The sequence below is a fragment of the Heteronotia binoei genome, chromosome 6 (genome assembly GCF_032191835.1).
Source record: "Heteronotia binoei isolate CCM8104 ecotype False Entrance Well chromosome 6, APGP_CSIRO_Hbin_v1, whole genome shotgun sequence".
Taxonomy (NCBI): domain Eukaryota; kingdom Metazoa; phylum Chordata; class Lepidosauria; order Squamata; family Gekkonidae; genus Heteronotia; species Heteronotia binoei.
Genome location: NC_083228.1, coordinates 137,563,718 through 137,579,329, shown reverse-complemented (window position 1 = coordinate 137,579,329; position 15,612 = coordinate 137,563,718). Strand labels below are relative to the sequence as shown.

Below are 15,612 nucleotides of genomic sequence, written 5' to 3'. Positions count from 1 at the left end.
ACACTTGCCTACGGGAGAATATTCACGAGCCGCCGGTTCACGAGACTGGAAGTCTTGTTTGTTGGTGTTTACGGCGGAATGTATAAAAGGATGTCAGTGGGGAAATGAAGGAGGGTTAGCGTCCGGCGAGGAAACCAAAAGCCACTGAAGAGAGGGCAGCCAACTTACCTGGCTGTACTTGCACGAAACAGAGACGGTATAGGAGAAGGCAGAACAATGTCAGGGGTAGAATGGGGAATACGGGTCGTTTTGATTTCTACAGTGGTGTGCCTCCTGATTTTGCTCCTTCGGAAACGGGTCTGGAACCGCAAACCCTACCCTCCCGGGCCTCTTCGGCTTCCTTTCATCGGAAGCCTGTGGCGGATTGGGTTCAAACTCTCCCCCGAGACTTTCATCAAGGTACGTCTTGCTCAAAAGGGATGGATGAAGAGAATTCTGAATTATTCCCATCCTGTGGTCAACCCAGCTGGCTTAATGGCCCAGACTAGCCTGATCTCATCAGAGCTCGGAAGCTAAGCAGGGTCGGTACTTGGATGGGAGACCACCAAGAAAGACGAGGGCTGCTGTGTGGAGGAAGACCATGGCCAACCATCTTGCCTTGAAAACCTCACAAGGTGGAACTTCATGGGGTTGCCATGAGTCGGTTGTGTCCTCACAATGGTCAACCCAGGGTGCTTCTCTGCAATGGATAGTCTTCATGTGGAGTCACCCATTAGGATTCTGGCCCTGTATATAAGATCTAGAATCAGCTGTGTGGCTGCCAAAAATGACTTAAGGAGATTGTGGCGCATGGATCCTGCCCCTGGTAGGGTTCTGTGTACATGTGAGTATTCGTCAGCTTCAAATAACTTTACATTGGTTTATCCACTAGTTTATCTATTGATTCAGAAAGAAACAAAGATGGAGGAGCCTGGTTAGACCTCACCTAGAGGACTGTGTTCAGTTTTGGGCACCATGATTTAAGGAGGATATAGACAAGCTGGGAATGTGTCTAGAGAGGGCAACATGGATGGTGAAGGGTCTGGAGACCAAGTCCTGTGAAGAAAGGTTGAAGGAGGTGGGTTTGTTTAACCTGAAGAGGAGACGACTGAGAGGTGATATGATCACCATCAAGTACTTGAAGGGCTGTCATATAGAGGATGGTGCAGAGTTGTTTTCTGTTGCCCCAAAAAGTCAGACCAGAACCAATGGGTTGAAATTCAATCAAAAGAGTTTCTGGCTAAACATTAGGAAGAACTTCCTGACGGAGCAGTTCCTCTGTGGAACAGGCTTCCTCAGGAGATGGTGGGCTTTCCCTCTTTGGAAGTTTTTAAGCAGAGGCTAGATGGCCATCTGACAGCAATGCTGATTCTGTGAATTAGGCAGATCATGAGAAGGAGGGCAGAGGAAGGTATTTATGAATTTCCTGTATTGTGCAGGGGGTTAGACTAGATGACCCTGGAGGTACCTTCACCCTCTATGATAAAAAGGCACGGCAGAGTTGGTTTCTCTGCTAGCATCTCCTGATTCTGCCCTTTGACCACTCATTTAGGTCATATCTTTCAGAGCTTCCTTAGTTTCTGGTTGCTAAATCAATGGGCGTTTTCCCACAGAGCTTACCTCGGAGCGACGTCCCTCTTCACCGCGCAGCGTCTGCGCGGATTTCCCACCAACTGCTCTGCATAACCAGGAAGTGCTGGACCTTTTGCGTCGCAGATGTAAACCGCTAAAAACCAGTTTACGTTAGCGACGCAAAAGCCGCGGCTCTTCCTGGTTATGCGGAGCAGTTGGCGGGAGATCCGCGCAGATGCTGTGCGGTGAAGAGGGACGTCGCTCCGAGGTAAGCTCTGTGGGAAAACGCCCAATGTCACGGTTGGCTCTATATCTTTCTTTGAACCTTTGTCTCCTCTTCTCTCTCCTGTCACTTCTCACTTTGCTGTTTCTGCCTTCAATCCCACCCTCTGCGGAACTCATTTACCTCAGTTTCCCAGTGCACCGTTTGCCTTTTCATTGGTGTTGTCATGCAGCTCAGTGCCTCTGGAAGCCCTGAGGTCAGATCTCATTGGGTGACTTCAGGCCAGGATTGTCATGATAAGATGGGGAATGAAGGGAAGGCAGGATCAGAATCAACTAGCTAGACCAAGGGTGTCGATTTCATTTGTTACGAGGGCCAGATCTCACATAAATGAGACTTTGTTGGCCCAGACAATGTTGTCAGGCTGAGCTGAGGTAAGATTAGGTAGCAGAGTCCCGTGGCGCAGAGTGGTAAAGCTGCAGGACTGCAGTCGGGGCCCTCTGCTCACGACCTGAGTTCGATCCCAGCGGAAGCTGGTTCAGGTAGTCAGTTCCAGGTTGACTCAGCCTTCCATCCTTCTGAGGTCGGTAAAATGAGTCCCCAGCTTGCCGGGGGAGAAGTGTAGATGACTGGGGAAGGAAGGGGCAAACCACCCCTTAAAAAGTCTGCCGTGAAAACATTGGGAAAGCAACGTCACCCCAGAGTTGGAAATAACTGGTGCTTGCACAGGGGACTACCTTTACCTTTACCTTTAGCGGAGATATAAACTTCATCAAGGACAAAGACAAACACAATTAAAGAATTTTTTAAAAAAAAACCCTAAAACATGCTTAAAACATTGGCACTTGTTAGTCTTAGAGGTGCTTTCTTTGTATATCTTCAGGGAACTGGGCAAAGGAAGCTCTGGCTCTTTCCTTCCTTCCTCAGGCGACCAGGAGAGGGAACCGCCTCAGCCAATAGGAGGAAGAGAGGCTTGGCTCAGTAGCTCTGCTGTGCAATTGAGAGAGACTGGCAAAGCAAGATCTGCCTCTCCCCTTTCTTCCCAAGAGAGGAGCCTCAGCCAATGGAGAAAATAGAGGTTTTGCTCTGTAGCTCCTGTGGGATTGAGCAAGCCTGGCAAAGCAAGCTGTGATGCAGAAGGAAGCAAGAGAGAGGGAGAAGGAAGCAGATGGCAGCCAGTTGCTTGGGAGTCTGATAGGAGCCCTCCAGGGGGCTGATTCAGCCCCTGGGCCTCATGTTTGACACCCCCGAGCTAGACTGTAGCACCAATGCACTGGGAACAGCTAGCTCTTTAATGAAACCTATCTCCCACCCAATCCTGCAGCTCCCATTACCTATCTGATACCTCCAGATGTCTCATCTCCACTTCCCATTCAGTGGGTTGCATCTGGACTAAACAGTGGAATAGAAATTTTTGGACCTTCCTTCCCACTGATCTCTATCACTGATCTCTACTTCATACTATTCCTGGAGGACTGGGGGCCTCAGGAGTGACATAAAGGAGGTCTGTAGTAGGAAGTAAATCCTAGAATCACAGAGTTGGGACCATACAGGCCATCTAGCCCAATCTTCTGCTCAAGGCGGGATCAGCCTAGAGCAGGGGTGGCCAAACTTGCTTAATGTAAGAGCCACGCAGATTAAATGCCAGATGTCTGAGAGGCAGTGTGGTGTAGTGGTTAAGTGTTCAAACTCCTATCTGGGAGAACTGGGTTTGATTCCCCACTCCTCCACTTGCAGTTGCTAGAATGGCCTTGGGTCAGCCATAGCTCTGGCAGAGGTTGTCCTTGAAAGGGCAGCTGCTGGGAGAGCCCTCTCCAGCCCCACCCACCTCACAGGGTGTCTGTTGGGGGGGAAGAAGATTTAAGAGATTGTAGGCCGCTCTGAGTCTACGATTCAGAGAGAAGGGTGGGGTATAAATCTGCAGTCCTCTTCTTCTTCTTCTGAATGTCAGATGCTTGAGAGCCAAGAGACAAGGAAGGAAGGCAAATAGATTGGGGGAGGTAGCGGTAGAAAGAAAGCAACTGTAACTTTAAATTCATTCTCCAAGCCTCCAGATGGCTTGGTGTGGAGAAGTGATTTTAAAGAGACAAGTGCCTTCTTCAAGCCGGCTAACAGGGCAGTGGGGGCTTTGAGAGCCGCGCAATATGAGTGAAAGAGCCATATGTGGCTCCCCAGCCGCAGTTTGGCCACCCCTGGCCTAGAGCATCCCTGACAAGTATTTGTCCAGCCGCTGCTTTAAAACTGCCAGTGAGGGAGAAGCTCACTTCCCTCAGTAGCTGATTCCACCGCTGAACAGGTAAAAAAAGTAGTCCCCTGTGCAAGCACCAGTCGTTTCCGACTCTGGGGTGACGTTGCTTTCACAACGTTTTCACGGCAGATTTTTTTACGGGGTGGTTTGCCATTGCCTTCCCCAGTCTTTTACACTTTCCCCCCAGCAAGCTGGGGACTCATTTGACCGACCTCAGAAGGATGGAAGGCTGAGTCAACCTGGAGCCGGCTACCTGAACTGGCTTCTGCTGGGATCGAATTCAGTTGTGAGCAGAGGGCTCTGACTGCTGTACTGCAGCTTTAACGCTCTGCACCACGGGGCTCTTTACTGCTGAAAACTCCTACTGTAAATAGGGTTGCCAATCCCCAGGTGGGAGCAGGGGATCCCCCGGTTTGGAGGCCCTCCCCCCGCTTCAGGGTCATCAGAAAGCGGAGGGAGGGGAAGGAAATGTCTGCTGGGAACTCTTTTATTCCCTATAGAGATTTATTCCCAAAGAAAATAATAGAGAATTGATCTGCAGGTATCTGGGGCTCGGGGGGGCGGGGGCTGTTTTTTTGGGATAGAGGCACCAAATTTTCAGTATAGCTTCTAGTGCCTCTCCCCAAAATACCCCCCAAGTTTCAAAAAGATTGGACAAGGGGGTCCAATTCTATGAGCCCCAAAAGAAGGTGCCCCTATCCATTATTTCCTATGGAAGGAAGGCATTGAAAAGGTGTGCTGTCCCTTTAAATGTGATGGCCAGAACTCCCTTTGGAGTTCGATTATGCTTGTCACAGCCTTGATCTTGGCTCCACCCCTAATGTCTCCTGGCTCCACCCCCAAAGTCCCCAGATATTTCTTAAATTGGACTTGGCAACCCTAACTGTAAAAAATAGTTTTTCCTCATAACCAGCCGGTACCTTCCTGCTCTTCATTTAAACCCACGATTGCGAGTCCTCTCTACTGCCAACAGGAACAGGTCTCACAGAGACTGGAGAAATTCCTGGAGATTGGAGAAATTCCTGGAGCTTTGCCAATCGCCGTGTGGCAAGACCACTTCTGGCTTCCTAACTGGAAGTGATGCAACGACATTGCATGATGTTATTTCCCCCACTTTCCCCCCCTTCCTCTGCTCCACTGAGCACTGGTGGGGGGATGGGGGAGTGTCAGCGGGGGTGGGTCTGCTTCTGTCACCGGGAAAACAGGAACAAAGCTTAATTTTTTAGCTTTGATTCTTCTCTTGTTCTGCTTTGTCAGTCTGTCACTGTGTGATGTCATTTCTCCTTCCCCGCGTTGCACTTTTGTACCACCTCCTTGACTAAACTCCGCCTAGCAGCTCTGCTTAACCGTCAGGTCCTTTCAAGAGCCAGCTTGGTGTAACGGTTAAGTGGGCAGACTCTTATCTGGGAGAACTGGGTTTGATTCCCCACTCTTTCGCATGTGTCTGCTGATGTAACCTTGAGTCAGTGACAAGTTTTCATGGAGCTGTTCCTCTCAAGAGCAGTTTCTGTCAGAGTTCCCTCAGCTGATTCCTCGTCTGAAGAAGTGTGCTTAGAGAACACACAAAAGGTTACATTCTGAATAAAACTAAGTTGGTCTTAAAGGTGCAATCGACTCCTATTTTGTTCTACTACTTCAGACCAACACGGCTGCCTACTTGGATCCCTCACAGGGTGCCTGTTGTGAGGTGGGGAAGGGAAAGGAGATTGCAAACCGCTCTGAAACTCCTTTGGGTAGTGAAGGGTGGGGTATCAATCCGGCCTCTTCTTCTTACCTTTTTGACTGCAACCTCTTCTTTTCTGGTCTTCAGTTCCCGCACCTGGTCATCCCCACCGATATTGCTGCCAAAATCCTTCCCCTCTCTCATTATTCTGGTCATGTGGCATTCCTTGTTAAAGCTACAATGCCTTCCTGATCTGCTCCCAGATCTGCCACACACTCCTCATTCTTATGAACATATGAAGCTGCCTTATACTGAATCAGACCCTCAGTCCATCAAAGTCAGTATTGTCTTCTCAGACTGGCAGCAGCTCTCCAGGGTCTCAAGCTGAGGTTTTTCACACCTATTTGCCTGGACCCTTTTTTGGAGATGCCAGGGATTGAACCTGGGACCTTATGCTTACCAAGCAGATGCTCTACCACTGAGCCACCGTCCCTTCTCTCTATCTATCTATCTATCTATCTATCTATCTATCTATCTATCTATCTATCTATCTATCTATCTATCTATCATCTATCTATCATCTATCTATCTATCATCTATCTATCAACACATGAACATATGAAGCTGCCTTATACTGAATCAGACCCTTGGTCCATCAAAGTCAGTATTGTCTTCTCAGACTGGCAGCAGCTCTCCAGGGTTTCAGGCTGAGGTTTTTCACACCTATTTGCCTGGACCCTTTTTTGGAGATGCCGGGGATTGAACCTGGGACCTTCTGCTTACCAAGCAGATGCTCTACCACTGAGCCACCGTCCCTCCCACCATCCCTTATCTTTCAAAGACCTTCATGGCTTTGATCTCTAGAAGAAGAAGATATTGGATTTATATCCCGCCCTCCACTCCGAAGAGTCTCAGAGCGGCTCACAATCTCCTTTACCTTCCTCCCCCACAACAAATACCCTGTGAGGTGGGTGGGGCTGGAGAGGGCTCTCACAGCAGCTGCCCTTTCAAGGACAACCTCTGCCAGAGCTATGGCTGACCCAAGGCCATTCCAGCAGCTGCAAGTGGAGGAGTGGGGAATCAAACTCGGTTCTCCCAGATAAGAGTCCGCACACTTAACCACTACACCAAACTTCCTCTCCCCACTACACCAAACTTGCTCTCCATAAATCCAAACTTGCTCTATCCTCTTCACTTTTATATCCTGCCATGCTCCAACCCTTGACTATCCCTCCTTTAGCAACCTCAACTATACAGAGGTCCTCTGCTCCCCCCGTGTATGTTGTTTCTCTTTCAGCCCCTTAGACCTTGAATGACCCCCGAACTCCAGAGAGATTCTACCTTGCTCACTTCCTTGAATGACCTTGAGTGGCCTTGAATGACCTTGAATGACCCCCAGACAGATTCCACCTTGCTCACTTCCTACAGATCACGGCCCACTGGTGGACCTCCTGATGGCTCCTGACTTTTTGGCCATTCTGTGACAGTGTCGGACTGGATAGGCCACTGGCCTGATCCAACATGGCCTCTTTTATGTTCTTTTGTGCAGGGCCGGTGCAGGGCTTTTTGGTGTCCTAGGCGAGGCCCACCATCCCACCCCATTGGCCTCCCAATCCGCTGATGGTCCCCACTCCCTGCTTTTGTCCCACCTGGATTTGCTTCTGTTGGAACTCCAAACAATCCCTCTTTTGCTGGGGTGGGGTTGAAGAGCTGGGGAGGAAGTAGGGTTGCCAAGTCCAATTCAAGAAATATCTGGGGACTTTGGGGTGGAGCCAGGAGTAGGGTTGCCAATCCCCAGGTAAGGGCAGGGGATCCCCCGGTTTGGAAGCCCTCCCTCCGCTTCAGGGTCATCAGAAAGCGGGGAAGGGGGAGGGAAATGTCTGCTGGGAACTCTGTTATTCCCTATGGAGATTTATTCTCATAGAAAATCATGGAGAATTGATCCGCAGGTATCTGGGGCTCTGGGGGGGGGGGCTGTTTTTTGAGGTAGAGGCACCAAATTTTCAGTACAGCATCTAGTGCCTCTACCCAAAATATCCCCCAAGTTTCAAAACGATTGGACCAGGGGGTCCAATTCTATGAGCTCCAAAAGAAGGTGCCCCTATCCATTATTTCCTATGGAAGGAAGGCATTGAAAAGGTGCCGTCCCTTTAAATGTGATGGCCAGAACTCCCTTTGGAGTTCAATTATGCTTGTCACAGCCTTGAACTTGGCTCCACCCCAATGTCTCCTGGCTCCACCCCCAAAGTCTCCAGCTATTTCTTGAATTGGACTTGGCAACCCTAGCCAGGAGACTTTGGGGTGGAGCCAGGAGACACTGGAGGTAGAGTCAGGAGCAAGGTTGTGACAAGCATAATTGACCTCCAAAGGGAGCTCTGGTCACCACATTTTAAAGGGACCGCACACCTTTTAAATGCCTTCCTTCCTTGGAAATAATGAAGGATAGGGGCACTTTCTTGGGGGGCTCATAGAATTGGACTCCCTGGTCCAAACATTTTGAAACTTGGAGGGTATTTTGAGGAGAGGCATTGGATGCTATGCTGCAAATTTGGTGCCTCAACCTCAAAACGCAGTCCCCCTGAGCCCCAAATACCCACCAAGCAATTTTCCATGATTCCTTATGGGAATCAGACTTTGTAGGGAACAATGGAGTGCCCAGCAGATATTTCCCTTCCCCCCACACCCGCTTTCTGATGACCCTGAAGTGGGGGGGGGGGGGCTCCAAACCAGGGGATCCCCTGCCCCCACCTGAGGATTGGCAACCCTAGGAGGAACCCTTGGTTTGGGCAGCAAGACTTGTTTACTCGTAGCTGTGCTGGAAATTGCAGCCCGAGCAGTACGAGTCAAAGCATATTTCCTCTAAAGTCAGTCCCGCGGTGGTCAACGGGACTTGCTCCCCCCAGCAAGCGTGTTTGGGGTGAGTAGCGCTCCCAAGTTCTTTGCCCTCCCCAGCCTTGCCTGCTGGCCTTTGACTGGTAGAAAACAACGACAACTGTGTACAAAGCCCACCCTAAAATATATATACAAAGTAATTCTTATTGTCTATGTTTGTTTCCAGTAATACCAAATTCACAGTATATCGAAATGTTTCACAAAAGGGAAAGGCTCCACAATGTTTCAGTGTCCAGAAAATGCCCAGTCCTTCTCCCTCCTTGTTCAGTCCTGTGTGGTATCCAAATTCCTTACAAATCCTGGCTCCAAAGGTGAGCGGCTGTGAGAGTCCTCTCAGCCCCACCCACCTTTCAGGGTGTCTGTTGTGGGGGAGGAAGATAAAGGAGATTGTGAGCCGCTCTGAGACTCTTCGGAGTGGAGGGCGGGATATAAATCCAATATCTTCATCTACCTCACAGGGTGTCTGTTGTGGGGGAGGAAGGTAAAGGAGATTGTGAGCCACTCTGAGACTCTTCGGAGTGGAGAGCGGGATATAAATCCAATATCTTCATCTACCTCACAGGGTGTCTGTTGTGGGGGAGGAAGGGAAAGGAGATTGTGAGCCGCTCTGAGACTCTTCGGAGTGGAGGGTGGGATATAAATCCAATATCTTTATTTACCTCATAGGTTGTCTGTTGTGGGGGAGGAAGGGAAAGGAGATTGTGAGCCGCTATGAGACTCTTCGGAGTGGAGGGCGGGATATAAATCCAATATCTTCATCTACCTCACAGGGTGTTTGTTGTGGGGGAGGAAGGTAAAGGAGATTGTGAGCCGCTCTGAGATTCGGAGTGGAGAGTGGGATATAAATCCAATATCTTCTTCATCTTCTTACCTCCCCCCCCCCCGCACAACAGACACCCTGTGAGGTAGGTGGGGCTGAGAGAGTTCTCCCAGAAGCTGCCCTTTCAAAGACAACTCCTACAAGAGCTATGACTGACCCAAGGCCATTCCAGCAGCTGCAAGTGGAGGAGTGGGGAATCAAACCTGCTTCTCCGCACACTTAACCACTACACCAAACTGACTCTCCTTGTGCTCTTCTGGACCCAGGCCTGGATGTGATTTTGTTTACTCTCAGTATTGGAATGTTGAAAGGATGGCATTTGTTTCTGAGAAAAGTGTTCATTACCATGCTAATCTGAATTCCATTATATTAGCATTGGTATTTCCAATCATAACAAGGCATGAATCTACCGCTTTCCTTCTGTTGGTTATCTACCCTTCGTGTGCTGTGTCACCTCACTTAACGAAATATCATTACACTGGATCTAGGAAGTCATCTATTGGGCATTTCATCGCCTTTCTGGATCTACATTATTTCATCCAAAGAGCATCTAATTAAAGCATGTCATTAAAGACAGCTAATAGCTTATAATGGAGAAGAGGACATTCCAAAGTTTAGATCTGGATCTTTTGTCCTGAACCTCTGCAGGAGTAAAATACTTGTTTTCAGCTGGAAGAAATGGCAATATACATGTGGTTTGCTTTCAGTTCCATGCTTCTTCACAGATGAACCTAAAGCTTTGGCTGGCTTCCCAGCATGAACTCATATTTTGAATGTGGCGGATAAGCAGTGCTATAAGGGTGAGGATTGGCTTTCTAAACAGCTGGGGAAATTGCAGAGAAGTCTGAGTTGTGTGATTGTGTGCTTGCTGAGAATTTCTGAATTTGTGTGGTTGCTGGGGAACTGCTGTTTGTTTGTTTTGAGGGGGCTGTAGGTGATTGTTGCTGATTGACTGGGAGTGGCTATGTTCCTGGGGCAGACTGAGGCCCCACCCTCTTTGCATTATTAAGCTGCACCTTCCTCAGGGAACAAATTCGTATCCTTGAGGCCGAGGTGGCAGACCTGGGGAAGCAGAGACAATCAGTTAGACACTCGGGGACTTGTCAGATGAGCCCCACTCTGAACATGGCAGCCCTGTTGCTGCCAGGGAGCATGATGGTCAAGAGGTAACAGGGCACCATGATGAGGATAAGGGGAATGTGCCCTCAGAAGGGACCTCTTCTTCAGTTGGTGAGCGGGTATCCTTTTGTGCCAAGGAACCATCCCTGGGCAGGGAGGGAGGGGGGGGTCTTGGTAGTTGGTGATTCAATCCTTAGGCAAGTAGACAGCTGGGTGTCAAAACCGCGTACTGACCGTATGGTGACTTGCCTGCCTGGTGCAAAGGTAGCAGACATTACATGTGTTGTAGATAGGCTGATAGTGCTGGGGAGGAGCCAGTGGTCGTGGTGCATGCTGGCACCGATGATGTGGGGAAATGCAGTTGTGAGGTCCTGGAGGAAAAATTTAGGCTGCTAGGCAGGAAACTTAAGGCCAGGACCTTCAAGGTATCCTTCTCAGAAGTGCTACCTGTTCCACGTGCAGGGCTTGAGAGACAGGCACAAATTAGAAGTCTCAGTGTGTGGATGAGACGATGATGTAGGCAGAAAGGGTTTAAGTTTGTTAGGCACTGGGATGATTTCTGGAACAAGCGGGAGCTGTACAAAAGAGACGGTCTCCACTTGTCCCCAGAAGGAACCAGGCTGCTGGCACTTAAAATCAAAAAGGTGGCAGAGCAGTTTTTAACTAAATCTTGGGGGAAAGCCGACAGGAGATGAAAAGTCTCTGGTTCGAGAGGACTCATTTCAAAGAGATGAAAGGTTAGCTGTTACTTTTCTACCGGGTAATGGATCAGAGTTGTCCACTGAGATGGTGACAAAAAGTCTAGAGGCAGCAGGAGGAAGGTTGTGGGCCTAACTTGCCTGGGAAATTATAGATGTTTGTATACAAATGCTAGAAGTGTACAAAGTAAAATTGGGGAGTTGGAATGTTTAGTGTTGAGGGAAAACATAGACATTGTGGGAATTTCAGAAACTTGGTGGAATGAGGAGAATCAGTGGGACATGGTGATTACTGGATATAAGTTATATTGGAAGGATAGGGAGGGAAGGGTTGGAGGTGAGGTGGCTCTGTATGTCAGAGAGGGTATACAGTCCAGTAAGACTGAGGTCAGAGAATTAGATTCCCTTCTAGAAATGCTTTGGGTAGAAATAGAGAGCCCAAAAGGAAATTTAACAATGGGAGTTTGTTATCGCCCACCAAATCAAAAGATAGAGAATGGTTATAATATGATGGAAGGATTAAAGATAGCGGCTAAACATAAAAACTGTGTCATAATAGGTTATTTTAACTACCCGCAGATTGGGTCAATATGTGTGCTGGTTGAGAGAAAGAGATTGAGTTTCTAGATGCTCTCAATGTCTGTGCTATGGAGCAGATGGTCTCAGAACCTACCAGGGGTGGGGCGATCCTGGATTTGGTCCTAAGTAATGCCCAAGACCTGGTGAGAGATGTAAAAGTGATCACACCACTTGGGAGCAGTGACCATAACGTTATTGATTTCACCATTTGTAAAAATAGGGAGTTGCCCCAGAAGACCAGCACAAACACTTTTAACTTTAAAAGGGATAAATTCTCTGAGATGAGGAGGCATGTGAAGAGGAAACTGAAAGGAAAGGTAAATACAGTCAAAACCCATGGGGAAGCTTGGAGGCTATTTAAAACTACAATCCTAGAAGCTCAGATAAAATATATACCACAAGTTAGGAAAGGCACAAACAGGTATAAGAAAAGACCTGCATGGTTAACAAAGTTACGGAAGCTGTAAAAGGTAAGAAGAATTCCTTTAAGCAGTGGAAAGCTAGTCCAAGGGAGATTAGTAAAAGGGAACACAGGCTGTGGCAAATCAAATGCAAGACTGTGATCAGGCAGGCAAAAAGGGACCATGAGGAGCATATTGCAAAAACAAACAAACCAACAATAAAATTTCTTCAAATATATTAGAAGTAGGAAACCAGCCAGGGAAGCAGTGGGGCCCTTGGATGACCATGGGGTAAAAGGATTACTGAAGGAGGATAGGGAAATGGCTGAGAAGCTGAATGCATTTTTTGCCTCCGTCTTCACTGTGGAGAATGAGAAACGTTTGCCCTCTCCAGAACTGCTAATTTTGGAAGGGGTGTTGAAAGACCCGAGTCAGATTGAGGTGACAAGAGAGGAGGTCCTACAACTGATAGATGAATTAAAAACTAATAAGTCACCAGGTCCAGATGGCATACATCCAAGAGTTCAGAAAGAACTCAAAGGTGAACTTGTGGATCTCCTGACAAAAATATGTAATCTTTAATTGAAATCTGCCTCCGTTCCTGAGGACTGGAAGGTAGCAAATGTCACCCCCATCTTTAAAAAGGGTTCCAGAGGAGATCCAGGAAATTACAGGCCAGTCAGTCTGACTTCAATACCGGGAAAGTTGGTAGAAACCATTATCAAGGACAGAATGAGTAGGCACACTGATGAAGACAAGTTACTGAGAAAGACTCAGCATAGGTTCTGTAAGGAAAGATCTTGCCTCACTAACCTGTTACAGTTCTTTGAGGAGGGTGAACAAACATGTGGACAAAGGGGACCCAATAGATGTTGCTTACCTTGACTTCCAGAAAGCTTTTGATAAAGTTCCTCATCACTAAAAGAATAATTGCAACATTGAGAGATGAGAATAATAAAGAGAAATCTAAAAAACAAGAAATATGACAAATTGTAGAACAATTTTATAAAAAATTATATGAAGATAAACAAGTTGATAAAACAAATTTAGAGAATATGTTAAACAAAATAGTCTCAACAAATTTACAGAAGAACAACAAAAAATTTTGAATGAACCTATAACGACGAGGGTGCTTTGAGAGGCATTAACTGCCCAAAAGAATGACAAATCACCAGGACCAGATGGGTTGCCGGCAGAGTTCTACAAAGCCTATGAAGAAGTTTTACTACTACCATTTAAACACCTCGTAGAAAAGATACAGGAAGAAGGCCAAATTCCAAATTTATGGCAAGAAGCAACAATATCCTTGATTCCGAAGGAGGGCAATGATTTGAAGGCTATTAAGAATTATCGTCCCATCTCTATCTTAAACGTGGATTATAAATTTTTTGCTGCAATATTGGCACAACATTTGAAGAAAGTTTTGCAATCTACAATACATCATGATTAAGCAGGATTTCTGCCTAAAAGTTACTTGAAAAATAATGTTAGAACAGTTTGTGATATCCTAAAATGTTATGAAAGCCATTCAGAGAAACAATTGGCTTTAATTTGCTTGGATGCTGAGAAGGCATTTGACAATCTTCATTGGCAGTTTATGTTACAGCAGTTGAAAAGTATGGAATGTGGGGGAAAAGCATCTCTACTTTTGTGGATAAGAGATTGGATGTTGTTGAAAGATAAGAGACAATTGCTCCTAGAAGGTAATGATTTGAATACGGGATGGCATGCTTACTTGTGGTATCAAAGACTTGAAGGCCACTCTTATTTTAAGAATCATTGGTTTTGGACATCTTTATATCATACATGGTCATGGTTAACGCCAAAAATCTATTCAAAAGTTCCTAGATGGGTTTCACCAGTAGAAGCATTTACTCACCCAAATCTTTTAAAAGCAAACCAGAATTATAGGTACGAGAATTTGTTGGGAAAAGATAATCAATTGAAAACCAAAGAAGAACTAGAAAATATGGACATTAAAATGAATTGGTGGATGAGAATGCAAGGTGAATCCAGATATACTAAAGACAGTGAACAATATCTATTTGATAAACTTCTTTTGAGACCACAAAAAAGTTAATTTCCAGATTACCGTATATGCATATTTACTTCAAATGAAAACACAAGATGAAGTTGTAAAGGACTGTGTGGTCCAATGGGCGAAAAATTTTGGCTATAATACTACATTAGAACAGTGGGAAAGATTGTGAAAATTCAATGTCAAACTAACAAGGTCAGTGACTTTTAAAGAAAATCTTTATAAAATGTTCTATAGATGGTACTTGACTCCACAGAAACTGAGTAAGATCTACTCTAACATGTCAAATAAGTGTTGGAAGTGCAACAAACAAATTGGTACTTTTTATCATATGTGGTGGACGTGTGAGAGGGCGAAAGACTATTGGAAAATGGTACATGAAATGTTACAGAAGATTATGCAAACTCAGATACATTTTAAACCAGAACTTTTTTTATTGAACATATTTCCAGAGGACTATTCCAAAGAAATGAGACACATGTTGGCACATCTTAACACCACAGCTAGAATTCTTTTGGCACAGAGATGGAAATCTCAGGAAATTCCCTTGAAAATGGATTTGGTGGGAAAAGTTTTGGAGACTGCAGAGCTTGACTTTTTATCTCAATTGATGGCCGGGAAACCTAAAGAAGAAGCGAGGAAAAATTGGATGAAATTCTATGTTTGGTTGGACATTCAAGATTCTTAAGATTCTTTGGTGTGATCTGATTTCTTTTTCTTTTTTCCTGTGCTTACATTATAACATTTATTTTGAACTAAATTTTCAAACGTAGTTTGATAAAATAGATTACTAGAATATAACTAAATATTTATCTAATTTTAAAAATGTTTAGATTAAAATAACAATAAGAGATAACATATGTTAAGAAAATATGGTAGAACTATCCTAGGATTTTGGAAGGTATTTTACTAAAACAAGAGCAGAATGTATTGTGCTTTTATCCCCTTTTCTTTTCTGTTCCCTATTTTCAAACTGTTTCTGAAACTAATAAAAACTTTTGAAAACTGATAAAAGTTCCTCATCAAAGGCTCCTTAGTAAGCTTGAGAATCATGGAGTAAAAAGACAAGTACTCTTATGGATCAAAAACTGGCTAATTAATAGGAAACAGAGAGTGAGTACAAATGGGCAATCTTCGCAGTGGAAGACGGTAAGCAGTGAGGTGCCACGGGGCTCAGTACTGGGTCCCATGCTCTTTAACTTGTTCATTAATGATTTGGAGTTGAGAGTAAGCAGTGAAGTGGCTAAATCTTCAGATGACACTACATTGTTTAGGGTGGTAAGAACCAGAGAGGATTGTGAGGCACTCCAAAGGGATCTGTTGAGGCTGGGTGAGTGGGCATCAATATGGCAGATGAGGTTCAATGTGGACAAGTGCAAA

General features: G+C 46.0%; 1 protein-coding gene across 1 annotated transcript in view; it reads left to right on the top strand.

Annotated features, from left to right (window-relative positions):
• Positions 1-216: 216 nt before the first annotated feature.
• The window catches only part of LOC132574457 (cytochrome P450 2J2-like), a 49,473-nt gene continuing 34,077 nt past the window's right edge, over positions 217-15,612 (top strand). Inside the window, exon 1 of the mRNA XM_060242812.1 lies at positions 217-399. Coding sequence (XP_060098795.1) covers positions 217-399 — 183 coding nt within the window. The remainder of the gene's footprint in view (positions 400-15,612) is intronic.